This window comes from Varanus komodoensis, unplaced genomic scaffold (assembly GCF_004798865.1).
Source record: "Varanus komodoensis strain SLA01 unplaced genomic scaffold, ASM479886v1 scaffold12, whole genome shotgun sequence".
Taxonomy (NCBI): domain Eukaryota; kingdom Metazoa; phylum Chordata; class Lepidosauria; order Squamata; family Varanidae; genus Varanus; species Varanus komodoensis.
In genome coordinates, this window is record NW_025335349.1 from 17,261,027 (window position 1) to 17,280,495 (window position 19,469).

General features: G+C 46.3%; 1 protein-coding gene across 3 annotated transcripts in view; it reads right to left on the reverse strand.

Moving 5' to 3' along the window:
- The window catches only part of RSPO2 (R-spondin 2), a 114,292-nt gene extending 98,623 nt beyond the window's left edge, over positions 1 to 15,669 (reverse strand). For 2 of the 3 annotated variants that reach the window (XM_044421995.1, XM_044421994.1), the window contains exon 1: positions 15,576 to 15,669. In XM_044421995.1, coding sequence (XP_044277930.1) covers positions 15,576 to 15,669 — 94 coding nt within the window. Of the gene's footprint in view, positions 1 to 12,447; positions 12,469 to 15,575 lie in introns of all 3 variants that reach the window. The other variant, XM_044421993.1, reaches the window with a different exon arrangement.
- Between the last annotated feature and the right edge of the window lie 3,800 nt (positions 15,670 to 19,469).

Here is a 19,469-nt window from a genome sequence, read left to right on the forward strand (position 1 = left end):
GACTTTGGTAACTGGAAAGAGCCAGCTGCAGCTAATAAGGAAAAGGAATGTTAAACTGGAAGATTTTTTTAAAAATATTATTTAACTTTACAGCCGCTGAGACACTGAACCCTATAAATTACTAGGCTTTTTCATGGTATGAATTCTGGTAGAAAAAGTAACACATGCAAAGAGTACCAGGAGCTGAGCTGGTAAGAACATAAAGCTCTAAATGGAGGTCTCCCATTCCAGTCAAGCTTTGGCAAGATGCTAATCCATCTCAGGTGACGTTTCTTGTATTCGACCACATCCAGTTGATCTCCTCAAATATTTTCCTTCCTTTCCTCCTTAATCTTTCCAGAGTGTGTTTAAGTAGCACAGACTAATGTTATTTTACCCAAAGAGCCTCAGATTACACCCGGCTGAACATGCCGTAAGTTTCACTTACTGGCTGCTTGTAAAAGCTATTAAGAGAAAACATCACGAGATCCAGCCAGTCTCCGGATTCAGGTTGAGGAAAGGTTGCATTTCACTTCCCTCCTCAAAAGTGGGAAACTGCAAGGTTGCTCTTCTGCTAATGTTTCAGTAAGTCAAAGAAAGGTTGAGAACCTCTGTTTCACCCCCACCACACACCCCTCCAAGATACTTGATGGAAACACATTTGGAAGGGAATTAAAATGAGGGCTTGAATTCCAACTTCAACTTGCTGGAGAGTGGAGACAGAACACCTTCCTCTTTTTAAGGACAGGAAAAGTGACTTGTGAGAGGACTCACTTCCAGGATTATTTATTTAGTAAGCACAAATACAGTTGATCAGCATAAAGCAGTAAGGTTCTTGGAACCATGGGACTGTGTTACTGAAACATCTGCACAGGTTACCAGCTTGCTTCATGGCACAGCAGGGTGTTGGTCATTAACTTGAAAGCCCTAAGAACACAATCCTATTCATGACCAAACAGAAACAAGGCCTACAGCTCCCAAGGCTGGATCTTGCAGGCACTGTTTCTGTCTAAGCATGCACAGCATTGCCCTCTAAAGGGATCTGGTCCAGGATACCTGAAGGATCACTGTCTCCCCGACACCATCTTGCCCATGTGCTAAAATCAGATGAAGATGCCCTTTCATGTGTCTCACTAAGAGCAAAGGATTTTCTCAGTGGTTATGCCAGCACTGTGGAGCCCCTTGCTCCATGGAATCCAGGGGTCCCCTCTCTAGCTGCCTGCCATCAGATGCTAAAGGCATTTTTATTTCACCAAGCTTTTGCTAGCTAATTATCTACTATCTAACATGAAGGTTATAGATAATCTGTGGTTTCAGCTCTTGCTGTATTTTATTGTACTTTAAGGTGCTTTCATTCATTATATTATAATTTTAAATTGTTGGAAGCTACCCTATGTAGATCACAGAAACTACGAGGCTGAAAGACTATTCAATGGCCACTAGGCAGCCATAGGATTTTTTGGATTTCCAAATTTGTGGTTGGAAAATCGTTCCAACCTCATAGCTAGGAATCCACTTGGATCGAGACTTCACTAACATGCATCCATCATGTGCCCCACAGCGGCGAACAGAAGCTTCTTGGTCCCACACAAAACCTTGCAAAACCTGTTTAGGAGATGCTGGGCTTTGCACACCCTCTCCTAAATGGTCCTCCCTTCTCTAAACAAGAAACCTCGTCATCCATTTCTAGCTGAAGAGCCATTATCACAAGAGGTTCAGATTACCTTCCATGCTGAGAAAGCAATTTCTTCAGCTTCAAGGGATTACAAGGCAGAATCTGTCCTAATTCAAGGAAAACTATGAGCAGTGATGAAGAGATGAATAAGCAATGGAGTCACGCTTTCATTCCCTGCCCCCACAACTCACCCTAGCCACCTATAATTGGAACTTAAAAAGCAACCTAGTAAGCTTATATGAGTGATAGGTTTCACATTTTCCATGGCTGCGTCTGTAGTATTCTCCATTCCTGGATGTAGTTCTACAAACAATACACTCAAAATGTTCCTAACTGCTAAAAATGCCAGGGACTGACTCCGCATTCTACCACGGTGCTATGGCTGATCCTTACTTCTGCCTAAAAGATGACTCTCTAATTACAGTGAAGAAGCTGACCACATGGTCAAGGCTTCTAAAGGTTACAGACCAAGAAAAGAACCTAACCACGTTGGCTATGTCTTCAGCCTTATCCTTCCTACTCCATTGAAAGGCAGGAGAAAATTGGTCAGAACATGGAGCACCAATTCAGTCCCAGCTGCGTTGCTTAACAGTGAGCTTCTGGGGTCAAAGTGCTGGTTATGACAGTTTGGAAACAGGTCCTTTGAAGGATCACCAAGAGTCCCAGGAGCCTGCCAGCCATTAAGAGCAGCCTCTGAGATCAGTTCGCTGTTCTGCCAGCAAGGGGCACTGAGCTGGTGAGTATGAGAAAAGATGCTTCTTGATGGTAGCACTATCAGCACAGAACTTCCTCCCAGAGGAAACTCAGCACCCTCTTTGTATGTTTTTAAATGGATTTCAAGACCAGGTTGTTCCAGTCTACTTTTACTTCTAACTTAAAGTTGTCCCAGCCTTTTAAATGACACTTCTTAAATTGCTTTCTGCTTTAAAAAAATTGCTTTAAAAATATTTTACTGTTGGTGTTAGATAGATTGGCTAGGATCAAGAATCAGTGTGCTATAATGCCTAGTGATGGTCTAGGACTGGAAAGATATGAATTCAAGTCCTTACTTGACCATGACTTTCAGCCTAAGCTACCTTACAGGGTTGTTGAGAGGATTAAATGAAGAAATGGAGGATCATGTACACCATTTTGGAGTCCATGGGGGAAACAAAAGGATTACAAGTAAGCAAACAATTGTGATTATTGTTGCAGGTATCTACTTGGTTTTAAGATTATTTTAGTGTGCAAAAACTGCCTTGACATGGCTACATAGCCCTTAAAACAGTTTACAAACACTTAACATAAATAAATTGAGGAGTGCAAGTAAATACCTCCAAGATGCTACCTTTTAACACAAGATTGCCCCAAGATTTTCTGCCATTCTCATTTAATTTCTTTCAGATATGATATTAGGAATGGTTGGGGAGGTAGAAGTGAAAAACCGACTATAGTTTCTGCCTAAAACTTGGAGTTCTAATTATGATCCAAATGTCCTCACTAAACACTGCATTCCACAAGAAGGAATATACTCTGATTATTGAACTAAAATTACAGGAGGGACCACTAAATCATTCACAACATTTTCTGTCATGATTTTTGTCTCCCCTTCAACAGTTGTCAAGCTGTTCTTGAAATTGGATTAGGGGTTCATCATAGACCATACTCAAATCAACAGTAGGAAGGAATTGCAGCAACCCTGTCTAATTCAGCAACATACTATCCCCACAACAGAGGGACCACAGCCCTGCATCATCTCAACACCCCTGAGAATGCCATGTCCAGCCATTGATTAAAAAAGACCAAAAAACCTAATGACTTTCAGATGCTTGTGTGAGTAACCCTCCCATTCTTTGTGGATGAAATGTCCCCCCAGACTTAGGCTGTAGCAGAACTGTCACTCCATGGATGGAGATAAAATCAGATTGGGCAGTGATGTAACTTGCACATGATCAGCACATATATTTTGTATGCCCCATTGTAAAAGCAACAACAACACAGTCACTTTTTAAAACATTCAAAATGAAAACACTTCCGAGCAAACTTTTATCGGAAAGAAAAAGATGGTAACAACTGAAATGTGGTAGGAAATAATTTGTTGCTGTTATTTGCAAAGTCATGACTGACCCATTGTGACCCCATGGATAACATTCCTCCAGGCTCTCCTATCCTCTACCATCCCCTGGAATCCAACTAACCTCACACCGATTGCTTCAGTGACTCCATCTAGCCACTTCATCCTCTGCCGTCCCCTTCTTATTTTGCCATCTATTGCTCCCAGCATTAGGCTCTTCTCCAGGGACTCCTTCCTTCTCATTAGGTGGCCAAAGTATTTGAGTTTCATCTTCAGGATCTGGCCTTCTAAAGAGCTGTCAGGGTTGATCTCCTTGAAATAATTACCATATACTTATGATGGGAGCTAAATTTACTTACACCAGGAACTTTTTCCCCCCTGTCAGGGTAACAGTTCCTTAATCAAAAACTGCTGGAGGCTGCAGTCTAACAGTGGTGGGGCAGCTCAGCCAAGTGAGCAGTGCTTTTGCCAATGGTGGGCTTACTTACGGATATTGCTTTTCCTTCAGTGCAGTGTACCACAAGAAAAGAAAGGGCATCGACAAACCATGACAGGTGTTGAACACAGAAAAAACCACACGCTTCAGAGCAAAAGTCCATCTAGTCCAGCACTCTGTACACACTGTTGCAAACTAGCTGCTTGCAGGATCGATCACAGTTATCATGTGTGCAATGTGACCACGCAATGTGGAAATGGCTTAAGGACAGTCATCATGATAACTTACATAATGATCACTTATATTCGTAGAATAAGTACTTTGTGTACTACCTTAACGTCCTGCCTGCACCCAATACCCAGGCACTTTTGCCGAGGAAATGAGATTATATTCCTCCTGGATCTGTATTTTATAAATATGCAAATGTTGTGCATGGTTGGATTTTTTGTTAATATTACGATTTTAAAGAAATGTATTTTGATAATGATTATTTTTTGTCACACTGTTAGAAAGCATGTTATGATTGTCACTTACGTTAAAGTGCTTCTGGCAGAGCAACACTGCATTCCCTGGAGAACATCCCAGAGCTGACAGGATTCCTTCTGATTCCCCCACTGGGATGGGGGCAACATGATCTGGTCTTTCCCCTGCTTCCCCTTGGAGCTGCCACTGAAAACCACAGTGCTTGCTTCCCCAGTGTTGCAAAAGCAAACTCAGAGGACCATGCAGTGAGAAGCAGAGCAGAGGGGCACTGCTGATCCAGGCCTTCCCCTGCACCTAAGCTTCCTCTAGACAGGCTCAAAGCAAAGAAGTGGACTGAGCAAAGAAGTTTAAAGGAGGGAAAGAGACAAAAATCGCCTCCATCACTCCTTCCCCCAGGCCAGCAGCAGCCGGGCAGGGTGCAGGGTCTTGGAAGCCATCCAGAAAGTGCCAGCCCTATACAGTTGTACCCTAAGCCTCAGCTCTCAAAGAGGATGTCCAACAGCAGACACAGGCATTGATTGGAAGACTGCAAATCCCACTGCAAATTCCCCAGGTGGAACACTGGAGTGAAGCACTATGCCCAAATAGCCAGGTGTCCTCCCTCCAAGAATGCATTAAGAGCTCAAAAAGGCATCAGTGCATTAACCATCTTGGAAAGCAAGCACCTTAAAAGGACTATCATAACGGAGTTCAAAATCAGGAAAGGTTTTTCCTTGTAATTGGTCTGCTGGCTTTCAACCCACATACATTTTGAAATATTTGCATGAGGGACAGGGGAGAAGTACTGTGTGTTCTGGCACCCGGGATCTCTGAGGTCACACATCCTTGCAAGACCAGCAAAATTATTTGAGACCTAATACTGGTGCAACAGAAGTATGGTTGAGCAGGGCTCTGGAGCACCTCCATCTCACAGTGAGAGAGGACCAGTCAAAATAGTTTCCACAAAAGTATTTAACTTAGCACTATGTTGTCCTGCAGTGCCCATGATCCACCCATCTAGTTTACTCAGAAGTAAGCCCAATTCAGCAGAGGTTGCAAGCAGATCATTCGAGGTTTCCTGCTTGTGGGTTTGGCTCACTTCCCACTGAATGACGGTAGGAGGGAGTGGAGGGTAAAGATTCATTACTCTTTGTTTAACTTCTCTTACAGATCAATCCTGTGGCCACCAGAAAGCATCTAAGTGGCTAAAGGAATGCTTATATTTCGAGCTTCAAGGTCAGAAAATCATTCTACCTGGGGATTGAAACTCCCAAGACCTCCTGACTGGGACTCGGAGGAGGAGGAAGAGTAGCAGGGAGAGACCTCAGAATATGTTCCAATACCAAACATTGAGATGAGTGGAGGCTCTTATCTCAAGGCCAGACTCCCAGGTGCTCAGGCAGCCTCTGAGAACAATCAAGATGTCCAGCTATTAGGAAGGAGCTTGGAACAGGGGAGGGGGCTAGGGACAGGGGAGTTTCTCGGAGACAGATGAGGTGGGTACAGCTCTCAGCCACATGATGTGACATCGACCAAAGAGAGAAGCCAATGTAGAGGTTAGACCTGTTTGTTTCCAAAAGACCCCATCCCCAACCCAAACATAGTCAGAGTTTTTAGAAGTAAATACCAGATTGGGTTCAACAAACTGCTCTGTGCATGTTCAGGATGCTGAGCTTCTGGACAATCCCTTGGTCAATAAGGAACATCTTGCAAGCAAGGTCTGTGAAGTTGACTGTGGGAAGGGAGGAATCCTAGTTCTCAACAAGGGCTTCCAGGTTGGATCAAGCCCTTAACTGCTCCGATGTCATATACTGTTCTCTCAAGAGGAAGGGGGAAAATCTGACTTTTCTCATTATTCCCTGTTTTATGGCAAAATAGAACTATTGTGCAATTCACTGCAAGAAAAAGAATTAAGCCTCCCCCTTGCGGGAACAGATACTGACATTAAATAAATCAAGAGAGGCTGCTCAAGGGTCTCTCTTGCTAGCAGATAAAAGGCTATTTATCACTAGTTTCATCCCCTTTCAATCTTTGGGTCAAGGAATAGTGCTTAAAAGCACCAACAGTGTTTTGCCTGCCTGCATGAGAGAAGCCTGAACCGCAGTTGCATTTTAGAACAGAAAGAAAGGACCATATATTAGATTGGGCGGGGGGGGGGGGAGAGAGAGGGGAGTACAGAACAGGGAAAAAATAGCCTGGGAGCAATCTCATTTGGATATTCCATTTAAAAAATCAGTGAACAAAACAAAGCATGTCTAAAGAAATGGGGGAGTAACCCAAGCCTCAGAGAATGAAATAGTATATTACTCCTATTTAGCAAGGATTCATTAAACAAGACTGGATTGTTTCCTAATGATTGAATTCTGTGCAATCTTATCTGCATTTATCCAGAAGCAAGTTCGACAGTGTTACTTCCAGGTAAGTGTGCACAGAGCTACTGATTTAATCAGTTTCTGCTTGTTCTTTTCCTGTGAATCTGTGAAAGCCCTAAACCAAATAAAAGTTACTTTCACTACTAAAATGGCTGTTCTTCCACTCATGAGGTATTCCTTGTATTTCAGTTTTTAATCTTAAAAGCCAAACCACCAACACTATAGCAGTCTAATGTGGGCACATTAAACAAGCATGGAAAAACATGTAAATAGACTAGCTTCTAATTGTCATTCGGTATTTGTTTAACACAAAAACCAATTTTAACACAGTGGATACAAAAAAGGGCTAGAAATATTTGCCCTGTGCTTGCTGAGAGCAATCTGCTACAAGGTTTCTTCTTTGCAGTTTTATTTTTCCTCTTCCTGATGGAAAGGTTTTAAAAAATATATATACTGGCAAGAAACTAAACTAATTTTTACACGGCAGGGAAATGCAAAAAGGATGTTTTTCTAAAGCCTTTCAAACTGTCAAGAAATACTACAAAAAGATCATTCACTCACCTGGTTGACATAGTGCTACAAGTCATTATGGGAAACTAGCCAATGTGAGTTGCCATGTTGTCTGAACCCAGACCACTTCTTGGATGGAGGGTTATTTGGTGGCAAGAAGCCTCCCTGACATCCCATAACTTGTTCTAGACTTGTTTGATCCACAGTGGGTTGTCAGGTCATCAGAACCTGTGCAAGCAATACCCAAGTGGCACTTTGGAGTGACTGGCACTGGTTTGCCAGCCCTTCCTTTTCTTATGGTTCCAGAAAATGGTGCAAAAAATGTTCATAATTTTCTCGAATTATTTTGCTGTCCTTTTGTGAGCACACAAGGGCACTCTTATGGTTGTCAGATATAAGGAAGTGGGAAATGGAGTAGGTAACTTACATGAGAACTGACAAGACACAACAGCATATCGGCTAATTTCTGTACAGCTGCCAGGGTCCAGCTGCCAAATTCTCAAGTGAAAAGTATCAAATAGGAGAAAAAAGCTGCAGAAGTAGGTGTGCCAAAGAGGGCAGACAATCTTGCCCCCCAGTGAATGTGCACCTGCTGTATTTAAGCGCTGAACAGAGTGTCTTGCAGCTTTCTGATACTTTCTCAAGCTTCCAACTGCTCCAGAAAAGAGAAAGATTGGCACCCCTTCTTTTCATGGTTTTCTTAGTGCTGCTGGCAGGATAGGAGAAGCAACTGATGGGATTCTTGCCTTTCTAGTCCAAATCAGGGCAAGTATTACCTCCACTGCTCTTCCTGCACTGCCGGTTTTGGGGATCCCTGAGCAGTGAGTCCTCAACTGATAACACTGCCTCCCCAAGCACCTTTGAGGGCTAATGCAATGCAAAGGAAGAGCTGAGATGAGGAACAACATAAAACAGGAAAAATGAGGGTGGCCACGTAAAGATTAAATGATTCCTCACTCTCCCGCACTGCTTCTGCATTTTAAATTATTCCTCCCACTTCAGCTTTGGTTTGTACCAATCAGTACTGGGACCCTGTTATTCGGTGTGTGCATTTTGGCCTTTTAAAGGTGTTCGTATTTGTCTTCCCCTCAGAGAAGAACTCAAGAGACGCAATATGTTGCACAACTTCAACAAAGTCTCAAGGGTGCATGGGCTTGGGAATGAAACAAATTGGATTCTTTGTGGAGCTTCTGTACTGCACGGCCACTCTGAATAGCCGCAAAATGCCTGCCTTGAACTAGACACGGACACATGATTGCACATTTCATTTTGCAGCTTTTTAAGCTGTATTTTAAAACCCATTAGTTAAAAGAAATAATAGATTAGCTAGCCATTCTTGACTGGATGTGACTCCGCAGAAGAGGCGATCTATGCCAGGAATTTTATTTCATTAAGCAAGTGATATTATGGAGCATCTGAGAACCCATGCAAGACGCGACAGAATGCCAGAAAGGTTCTAGCTGCCAGTACCCCACAGTGCGTGCCTGATTATTTGCAGATGGGGTGTGTATGTGCAGGGGGAATTGTTACAGGAGTTTTAATCCCACGTTCTGGCTTTGCACAGTAAACATTGCTCATAACCTCAGCTATATGCATGGATTAGCCATCAACATCCTTCTCCACATTTCTTTAAAATGAGCTGAACACACTGCATTTGCACAGGCCACAATAAAAGCCCAGGAGTGACAGCAGAGACTAACCTCAATAAGTCAACTGTCAACACCAATTCTATTTAGCCAATAGCTGCATGTCCAACAAGGAGCTAAATTGGATTCAATCTCTTTTGGGCAAGCCAGTGGTCCCAGAAGCACAATCACTGGTCTAAGATCAACCAGGGAACGTGGGATCAATTAAAACCAGCTTATGGGGATTTATTTTTTTAAGCAACCTAGGGTGGGGGAGAGAGGGAGAATAGGGGGATAATTCACACAACATGGATTAGATCTTTATTCATTTCAGTTCTCCCGATACACAGTCCTTCAGCTGGCTCGTAAAAAGTAGAAACATTATTATCACCCTTTACTGTCTAGCCGAGGGACTAAAGGTCTGCATTTAATTAAAGATACACTCTGGATTTCTTGTCAACCCAGATAACGACTGGTCAAAATGAACGAGAAAAAAGGAATGATGGCACTTTAGCCTCTTGCTGTTAAATAAAATTCTAAATGCTGTTTTGCTGGGAAAAAGCAGGGACAGCTTCCAAGAAGAAAAATCCACACAGCACAGAGGTTCCTAAACTAAACCAACTCTTTTATTGCAAGTTTATTATGGCTTCCCTGTGTTCTCTGCAATGCAAGGTTAACACACACCAGGACATTTTCAGCCAGCCTATCTTATTTGCTATAAGAGTAACTTGGTTTGAATATTGCTCCACTAAAGCCGAAGAGAGGATTGGACGACATACAGAGCAAATCCAAACAAGTACATACATCCAAAGGTAACAAGAAAGGAAAGCTATTTATATTTTCTTATGATGCTTTTCAAGGATAAGCACGTGCAAGAAGATGCAATATGTCTCTTTGTCCACATGAGTGCTGCAGTAACATTTCCCTTGTTCTATCAGCTACAAGTTTTTTGCTGACTGAAATGCACCACGAAGGAAAACATTAAGATGTTAATATGACTGTGCCTTAGAATTAGAACACAGCTGTGCATATCATTCTTATTAAGCCAAGCCTCTGCTCATCACAGCTGAATGATGAGAGTCAGCTTTCATTCCTTTACTGTTAGCCTGCTGGACAAGTTTTGCTTGGCCAAATGCAAGTCTTATGCAGATACACTAAGGTCCAATCGTACAGTCTCCCAATATTGTCGGGATGGGGATGGGATTGTCCCCATTATCTGGGATTATCTAGAGCCCCAGCTGCAAGGTCCTCAAACCATGGAGCTAGAAATTTGAAAGCAGACCCACCACCCTGCCCACCTTGCAGCTGGCCCAGAAAGAACGATGTCAGCTCCAGCTCTAAGATCAGAAATTGGCCTTGGATAGAGAGAGAGAGAGAGAGAGAGAGAGAGAGAGAGAGAGAGAAGGATAGAGAAGGATGGAGAGACATGCTGAGTTGAGAAGCAGGCAAGCTGGGGCCCAGCCTCCTTCCTGCCTTCTCTGTGACATTTTGTCTAGGTGGCCAAAAATGGCTGTCTATATGAAACAGGACAGAGAAAACTGCCGCTCCACACCTTGTGCTCTGCACTGGATGAATTCAGAGGCTTACCTGCATGAAGGGCAGATGACACAGGGCCATGCCCAAAAACTATCCAAGCAGAGGATGCAGCAGCAGGCCCAGGACTGCCGTGCTATCAAGTATATTGTCTCAGCAGTTATTCTGTCCTTTCCCTACCTGCAATGCTCATGGAGCACCTTTCAGCATGGAAGAAATATGCTGGACAAGACCTTATCTGCATAGCTCACTCCCCAGGCAACATCCAGGAGGAATATTTTTATTCAAACTTGTGCCCGACAACAACAAGGCAGAGTTTGAAGGAAAATACTCCTTTTCCTTTTTGAAAAAAGCAGCATTTGCCACATGAATATGGTCAGGCAAAACTATTAATGAAAAGTTGAGCAAGACTACAGATGGAAGACTCATCAAGGCTTGTGCTCATCCTCTGATTTCCACCCCATTCCCAATCCCAAGTGAAAGTTTTGTTGCGATTTGAAAGGGGAAAATACACATTTAGTTGTGCATTTTTAAAGCATGCAGCAAATTGCACATGCTCTTCCCTCGCCAACACCTAAAAATGCTTTTCTTGAATGCATGTTTTTAAAATGCATTGTTAACTTCCCAGAGTGCCTTGGCCGTATAAGCAATAAATAAATAAATATAAATTATATTTTCTATGTTGGATGTGCAAGCTGTGCTTGAAGAATGTGCTTGTATTCAGTGGATATGGTGGGATGGTTCTGATCTTTAATGAACATGTATTTGTAGCCCAGACTTGAAACTGGGTATCTTGGCTTCCCTTCAAATCTATGTAAAGACAAAATCTGTTAATAAAGCAAAGACCTCCCCAAACATTAAGAGAAGGCCAGAAGGTAATCAAGTTGAACTGATGCCCTTCAACTCATCAACCCAAGACAGATAAATTTCCATAAACCAAAGCTAACACCATTTCCCTTCAGGCAGAGCTTAAAAGAAAACAATTTTATGTCAAAGTCAATTGATCAGTTCCGGGCCAACCAGCAGGAAAGAAATTAAGTGCAGCCTTATTCTTTTATAAGCACCTACAGTAACTATTTAGTAGTTCACAGATTCTACTTTTACCCATGACAATAGGTGTAGCAACCTAAGCCAAAGATGAGGAAAGAGCAGAACTCTTAAACAATTCCAAAGGCAAAAGAATCAATGCAGCAAATAGAAGATCAAGATACCTAAATGATACAGAGAAGACTTGCAACTTGTGGATAAGCACAAGACTTCTCTTCCAAAAACTGGATAAAACTAAAACTATCTTACCAACTTAACAAGACAGAGAGCAAAAGGTGGGAAAGTAAGGATTTGGTATTTAGAAATAGCAGAATACCAGCACTACCGTAAATAATAGTGCCATCCTGTGCACATTTACACAGAAGTCCCACAGAATTCAGTGAGACTCATTCCCAGGGAGCTGAATGCCAGCTTGGTGTAGTGGTTAAGAGCATGGGTCTGGGACTCAGGTGGTCTGCGTTTTAGTTCCTGCTCAGTCATGGAGCCAACTGGGTCTCAGACTCTCAGCCTAACCTACGTCACAGGGTTGTTGTGGGAATAAGACTGAAAGCAGGCTTATGTAAGCCACTTCGAGTTCTTTGCAAGAAAAAAGGTGGATATACTGTATTTTTCGCTCTGTAAGACACACTTTTCCCCCCTCAAAAGGGGAAATGTCTGTGCATCTTATAGAGCGAATGTGTGTGTGCCTGATGCCCGGGACACTGCCGGCCACCTGTACCACGTGGCACCACCTGGCCGGCACGCGCTCAGTGCACCCTGCTCTGCCCGCCCCCCCGCTCCGGCACAGGTGAGAGCTGTGCCGCTCAGGGGGAGCGATGCGGAGGAGGAGGAACCACAGGCTTTAACCCACCAGCCGCACGGAGAGATGGACTGCTCACCCCCACCTCCTGGGAAGACCTGCCACCGCTGCTGCGCCACCCGGAAGACCACTGCCGACACGCTGCCAGCCCGGCTGCACCACACCTGGCCGGCACGCGCTCGGCACACCCTGCTCCACCCTCCTCCTCCGGCGCAGGTGAGAGCTGTTAATCACAGGTCAGTGTGTGTTTTCAAATGGCAGCCCATCTTTTAATGAAGCCCATGGGGAAGTGATGGGGAATGTGCCTGTGATTATCAGGAAGCTTTCCATGGATTCCTCCACTAAAAACTAGGTGCATCTTATGGTCAGGTGCATCTTATAGAGCGAAAAATATGGTAAATCTAATAAATAAACGTTGGGTTGCAGCATAATGGTACTGCCATTACAGAATCATGCTGGTGCGCCACTCTGGCAACTCAGCCACCGCATCTGCACCATTCTGATTAGTGTGGGTGATTCTCAGTGCTTTAGCTTGTGTTAGTGGAACTGACTCATTCTTCCTGTTCTGCACTTCTTTGAAACATGTAATGCGGGAGCCGGCGCAGAGGAAGGCATGCAAACAAAAATGTGCACATAAAGCAGGGCTTGCTTTCCCCCTCCTCACCTTTTTGTGTTACACAAAATACAACCAGACATTCATGAATGATGATACTGTTTTCTTTCGCTGGTTGTTAATGTACCAGAAACACCCACCTGTACCTTTAACAGACTGTTTAAGTGAAATCAACCCAATGGCTTATGTGGGTGAGTCAAACTGCAGGATAGCAGGTGGGGGGTGGGGGCAGGGGCAGTTGGGAGGACAAATGGGAAAATAGGGAGTTATGATTCAACCAGACTGGAACAAATTGCTCTTTCCTGGACCCACACCTGCCTCAGGAAGAAACTTTCTCTTTCCTCTGGTCAATACCAGCCACAGGGACAGTGTTAAGGGATGGCTCACTAGGGTTGAAGCCCCAAATCTTTCATTTAGCGCCCTGAATTTCTGGGGGATCATCTCCCTTCCCCCTGCTGCCTGGGGCTGAAGTAACAGCAGAGCAGTGCTGATTATCTCTGTTGCCTCTGATGCCCATGGACTACCTAGCTTTTTGCCAGTTTGTGCTTCCCACTTGAATCTTTCTGTCTGAAGTTCTGTTCTGAAATCAAATTCTCTCCTGTCTATGCATCTCTTTTACAAGTAGTGGTGTCCGTAGGAGACAGGGTCCTTTAAACACAGAAACTTTAGAGCATATGTAAATTAGCACATGCAAATGTGTGCTTGTTTATTTGTTTGTTCTGTGGACATGAGCTCAGGATCCTCTTGGTACCTGGCACCACCCTGAGCTTCAAGAGTCATGGCAGAGAGAAAGAGACTGGCGGGAGAGAAACAGAACATTGGAGATTTTGGGGGCAGGGGGTGGGGATTTTGTAGTTAATGCCAACATGCCTCTACAGAGCTGTGAAAATGATCTTTTTGGAGCAAGCAAAGTACCAACAGGGTATGGTTTTGCCATTTTGTAGGTTCCAACAAAAACAGAGGGACAGCAAATGAAGTGGATCTTCAGCAGTTCGTAATAACAATACCCAAGCAGAGTAAACTTTTATGCTGAGAATCAGACATGGGCACCCCAGAAGGAATCCACAACCAGTACTGGGTTCTCGTGTCTCTCTAGATGATTGGAGCAAAAATTCTTCCCAGACCTTAACAGAAAAGTACAAAGTACACTTTAAAAGGAAAAGCATGAGAAGCATGAGTGAGCACAGATCATTGATGAAAGTGCAGGAAGACGGACATTGGTGAGAACCACCCTTACGGTCTTTCTTGGAGGGTCTGCTGTCACTCTTTGACTAAACCCTCGTGTGCATGCTGCAATCCCCTGCACACGGATTCAGCAGTGAGTCTCACTGAAATGGACGGGATTTCCATGTGCAGGATGAGTCAATCATGACATAATCCCATGCTTGTTTGGGCAACATAAAAATCCTACAACCACCAGCAGGCAGCCATGCTGGCTGGGGAATGCCAGGAGTTATAGGACTTTTTGCTCTCTAATCATGCATAGGATCGCATTCTCAGGGCAGCAAATAATACAACACGATATCCAGCACACTAGAAGGGGCACTGCAATAGGTTTTGAAAGATCGGCTGCCCTCTGAACCCTCTGACTCTCACACACAGAGTACCAGACATTTGACGAGCACACATGCTTTTCCAAAAGTGACTATATCCATGCCTTTCATTGATTTTGGCATCTGCCAATCCCTGAGGAGAACCAGCCTGGAAGATGGGGTGTGGGGCTGGAAATGTTTAACTCAGGACACCTAGAGCAAAAAATTTAACTGCAATTAGCTCAAATCTCCTTTCTTGGCCCATGCACTTCCCACGTCCAAAGGGTCACATCCTGTCCTGCATGTACATCTATCTGAAATCATGATTGCCCTACAGACCACTGCCAGCATAGGTTCAAACACTGGGTATGAAGGGAAGGGACAACTTTTTAGTTCACCTTGCCTGAAATTACAACAGGGCAAATCAATAGAACACGAAGAACATCTAAACAGAACATCAATCCATTTGCCATCCCCAGAGCTGACTCTTTTAGCAAAAAGCAAGGCTGTGAACCTACAGACACTTTGTTTGAGTACAAAGCCCTCTGAACTCAGCTTATGTCCGCATACATTTGCATAGGATCAGGCTGCATCTTCATGACAGTTTTGTGAATGATGGCAATCTGGCTTGGGATGGAAGCAGAGACCCGGAAGGGTTCAGAGGGATTTAATGGGACAACCTCTGGGGTGGGGAGGGAAAGGGTCTCCCCCCTCGGTAGGGACTTCTAAACAAGCCCACATAGGAAAAAACCAAAATACTTCTAAGAACCTGTTAACAGTCCGTGCATGTTATCAAGCTTCAGGAACATTTGCAAAAGGATTCCTGCTCTTCTTCCCAAGTAGTCAGCCTCGAGGCCACAAAAGCCGGGAGGCGAGTGCCAAAGGAAGGCGCGCCGACCCAATACGCTGGGATGGAGAGGCGGCGCGCCGCTCACTCACCTCTCTTGCTGCGTCTCCAGCGGCCGCCTTGGCAATGACTGTAATCCATGCAGTTCAGGATGATCAAGGCAAAGGGGAAGAGGCGAAACTGCATCCTTCGGTTGCGGGCTGGCGCGACTCAGGCAGCGGCGAAAGGAGTGCGGGGAGGTCGGCAGTCCCCGACAGCGGCGCCGGGCAGCTCCGAGCCACCCTCCGGTCGAAGAGGCGAAGTGACAGGCAGCGGGAGAGGGCGGTGTGCAAGGCGCGGCGGCTGCAGCAGAGCCGGCCGGGCGACACTCACACGCCTGCCGGGCCCCTTCGCAGAGCTTGCGCCGTCCCGGCAACTTCGAGCATCTCCGCCGATCTGGAAGGGAGACGCGCGAAAGTCACACACACGGAGCGCTCAGTTCGCCATCCTACGCGCACTTACCTGAGAGTAAGTCCCGCTGAATTCAGTGGGGCTTACTTCCGAGTAGACACGCTCCGGGCGAGGCTGCATCGCTTCCACAAGTCCCCCTCTTGGAGAAACACCTTTTACATCCGCGTAAAAACGCCATGGATCCGGCTGCCCCGGTATCACGGGGGCATCGATCCAACGGCACGAGGGTCCAGAAATCCCGCTGCAGGCAACGAGAACCGACTCAACTGTCTTACTTACGGTACTCCCGGGACGGCAGCTTTCGTTTCGTTTCCCACACCCTACACCGGGTGCAGGCTCCATGGAGGTAGCGGGAACACGTAGTCGGATTTGGGGGTGTTTTCCCAAGCACGAAGCGAGCCTCGCGCGTTCGCCCGTGGGCGAGCCGCGCGGCTTCCGGACGCGACTCCCTCCCTCCGAAGCGCGCGCGGCTGCCGCCGATCTCACGCACGTGGGAGCCCCGTGGGTTGTCCTGCGGAACGGGGAGAGCTTGCCCGCAAGCGCCCGCGCATCCGAGGATCGCGCCCGCGAGGGTTCTTTGCACGGCCCCCTCCAGCCGCCCCTGCCTACCTCTTCCGCCTCGGAGACGAGCAGATCGCCCCCGCCGGCATCCGAGCTCGCCCTTAGCCCCCGAGGCGCGCAGAGGCGCTCAAACCCGGGCACGCCGCCGCCGCCGCGGCGGAGGAAAGCTCTTTTGCGAACTGGGGTCCCGGCGCGGGTGTGAAGGGGCCGTGCGCGAACGCGGCTCGCCACACGCGACCGGCCGAACGGCGCTAGGAAGGCTCTCCCCAAGCGCGGGCGGCGGCGAACTGGCCCCGGTTTGGGCGACCCCGCCGGCAGCCGGATCAGGCGAGACCGTCGCCTCGCTTCGCCTTGCCTCTGCTAACGACACGTGGGCCGTCCATCGGCAAAGTTTGGGGGCCGCTGCGAACGCGCGCCGGGGACTCTCTTTCGCCCCCGCGCGCTCTTCCAGGGAGCGGGCCGACCGGCCAGCTGCCCGCCCGCGCGCCCTGCCCACCTGGGGAAGCTGCGGGGAAAGAGGGCGAGCGACGTTCCCCTCCAGTTGGCTCCTCGACAAGCTGTCGGCTCCTTCTTTCCCGCTACTTCTCTTATACAGGCTCTCGGATGCGCGCAAATCGCAGCCCTTCTGCCACTCTCGCTGCGGGGCTCGCTCCCCGAGGCGGCGCGGTAAGTAGGTGGCGCTGTGCGCCACGGCAAGCCGCCGCCGGAGAAGCCCGTGCCGCCTTCCTCCCACGCCTTGGGGGCAGCGGAGAGAAGGGGTCGGAGGCTGGTGGCCCCCCAGAGAGTGGGTTTTTCAGTTTGGCAAAGCCTGCAACTTCCCTGGGCTCCAGCCAGCTAAGCCAGTGGAGAGAGGGCATGGGAGTTGTAGGCCCACGTGCTGCCCATGCTCCTAGCTCCCTGTGGGCTCCCTGGACATTTCCAAAGGTGGGTGAACGAATGCCAGATGTTCAAGCTTTAGAACTCGGCTTCCTTCACTGTGCCTTTGGTTTTTCCAGCGGCGTTTTTGCTTGTCACGTAGCTTGTAAAGGCGCAGGAATGGTGCAAGAAACACACACAGGTGCACACACACACAACGTAGATACTTTCCAGGCTACTGTCAGAGTCGATGCTTTGGACTCCAGTTTCAGCTGCATCTCCCATTCAAGGCTGTCAGGTATGGGAAAAGGGATTCCACTGCCAGAGCTGCTGAAAGGCAGGGTGCACATGAGTTAGAATGGACTGACTCCATGGACTGATCCAACTTTATATAGGTGGATCTCAGCCTTGCTTGTGAGAACATAGCTGCTGATAACCAGAAAGCCAGATTGCAGGAAGAAATTACAATCCACTTAGCTGGAGTTGGAGGAGGTGGCTTGTTAGTCCTTCACTGGCCCTTATGATAGAACTGTACTATATTTGAGTCACTCCTGAAATATGCAAAGGGATACTAAAAGAAGGGGCACCTGAGCATGTGCAAATGGATTTTCCCCATCACTAAATAATTGCAGTCACATGCTGATAGAGAACTCATTCTGAGAATGTAGATCCTGATATGACCAAAAAGGCTCCATATGTTAACCGAAGCAAGCATGATTAACTTGGGCCCCTCCAGATGTTTTGGTCCACAACTCCCATCAGCCCCTGCTCTAAAGGAAGGAAACAGCAGACCTCTGAAGTGTGTGGATATACAAGAAATCTATTGTGAGGGACTCCCAGATCAACTCGGTGAAGACTGGGCGTGTTCAGTGGCATGGACTGTGTTTCGGAAGAAAACTAAAGGGGAATTGAATGGTATCTCCTGGGAAAGGTCATGGCTGAACAGCAGCACCTAACACTGCTGGAACATTTTGATGCAGGTCTTCCTTGTATCCCAGAGATCAGGTATATCAAGAGCAGGGCATACAAAACAGAGGGTATATTTTTCTACTATGCTTATTTATTATAGTCCCCCCATTCCTTGAGGAAGCTTTACTATTCCATTTTATCCTCACCACAGCACTGTGAGACCGATTGCCCAAGGATCCTTTTCTGATGATCCACAATTTGATCCTGCCTCTCTCCAAGCAAGAGATGCAAGTGATTGGCTTTCCTGCCGGATCCCACAAAGCCAATTAGGATCTCTTAATTATCACAACTTGACTCCAGGAACTTATTCTAATGCCAAGACTTGGGGGCTGCATGCTTGGAGAGAGGAGCATAGATTCTCTGGAACAAATACGGTGGTAGGAGCAAAAGAGGAAGGGGATGACCTTGCTGCAACATCAGCATTCCACTGGCCCGACTTGTAGCTAGGGATCCTTCTGGACTGAAAAGTGGAATAAAAATCAAACAAACAAAGGCATTTCAAAAGCTGAACCTGGGGAGGGGAATGCTATGCGCTGTTAAGTTGTCTCTGACTTACAGTGACCCTAAGAATGAAAGTCCTCTAACATGTACTGCCTTAACAGACCTGCTCAGCTCTTGTAAACCCAAGGCTGTGCCTTCCTTTATGGAATCAATCATATCAAAAAACAATAAACAGGCCAGCCAAAAATAAAAGATAGGCACCCAGCTAATTGGATCGGGCTCCTGAATCACCAAGAAGATCTATAAAGAGGGCTGGCTTAACCCGGCACAAAAAGATAGCAAATTTGGCAACAGATGGACTGCAGCGGGAAGTTTGCTCCAAAGATGGGGAAACCACCACAAAAAAAGCCCCCCACCCCACCCCGTCAACACCTTCTGAGCCTCTCGGGTATTTGGCTCCTGGAAGAAGGCCCCAGAGATTGGGTGTAGTATCCAGATAGATCAAGGCTGGGTGAGGTTCTCTGACATGTATTGTAGCCACAAGCCATATGGGTGATCTTGGCTTTGATCTAGGAAAGATTTCTTTGAAACCAGTAGCTATCCAGGCTTCAAATACTAGTTGAATACCTTTTTTCAAATACTAGTTGAATACCTTTTTTCAAATACTAGTCGAATACCTTTACAGCACGATGCTATTCAACTTTAGACAG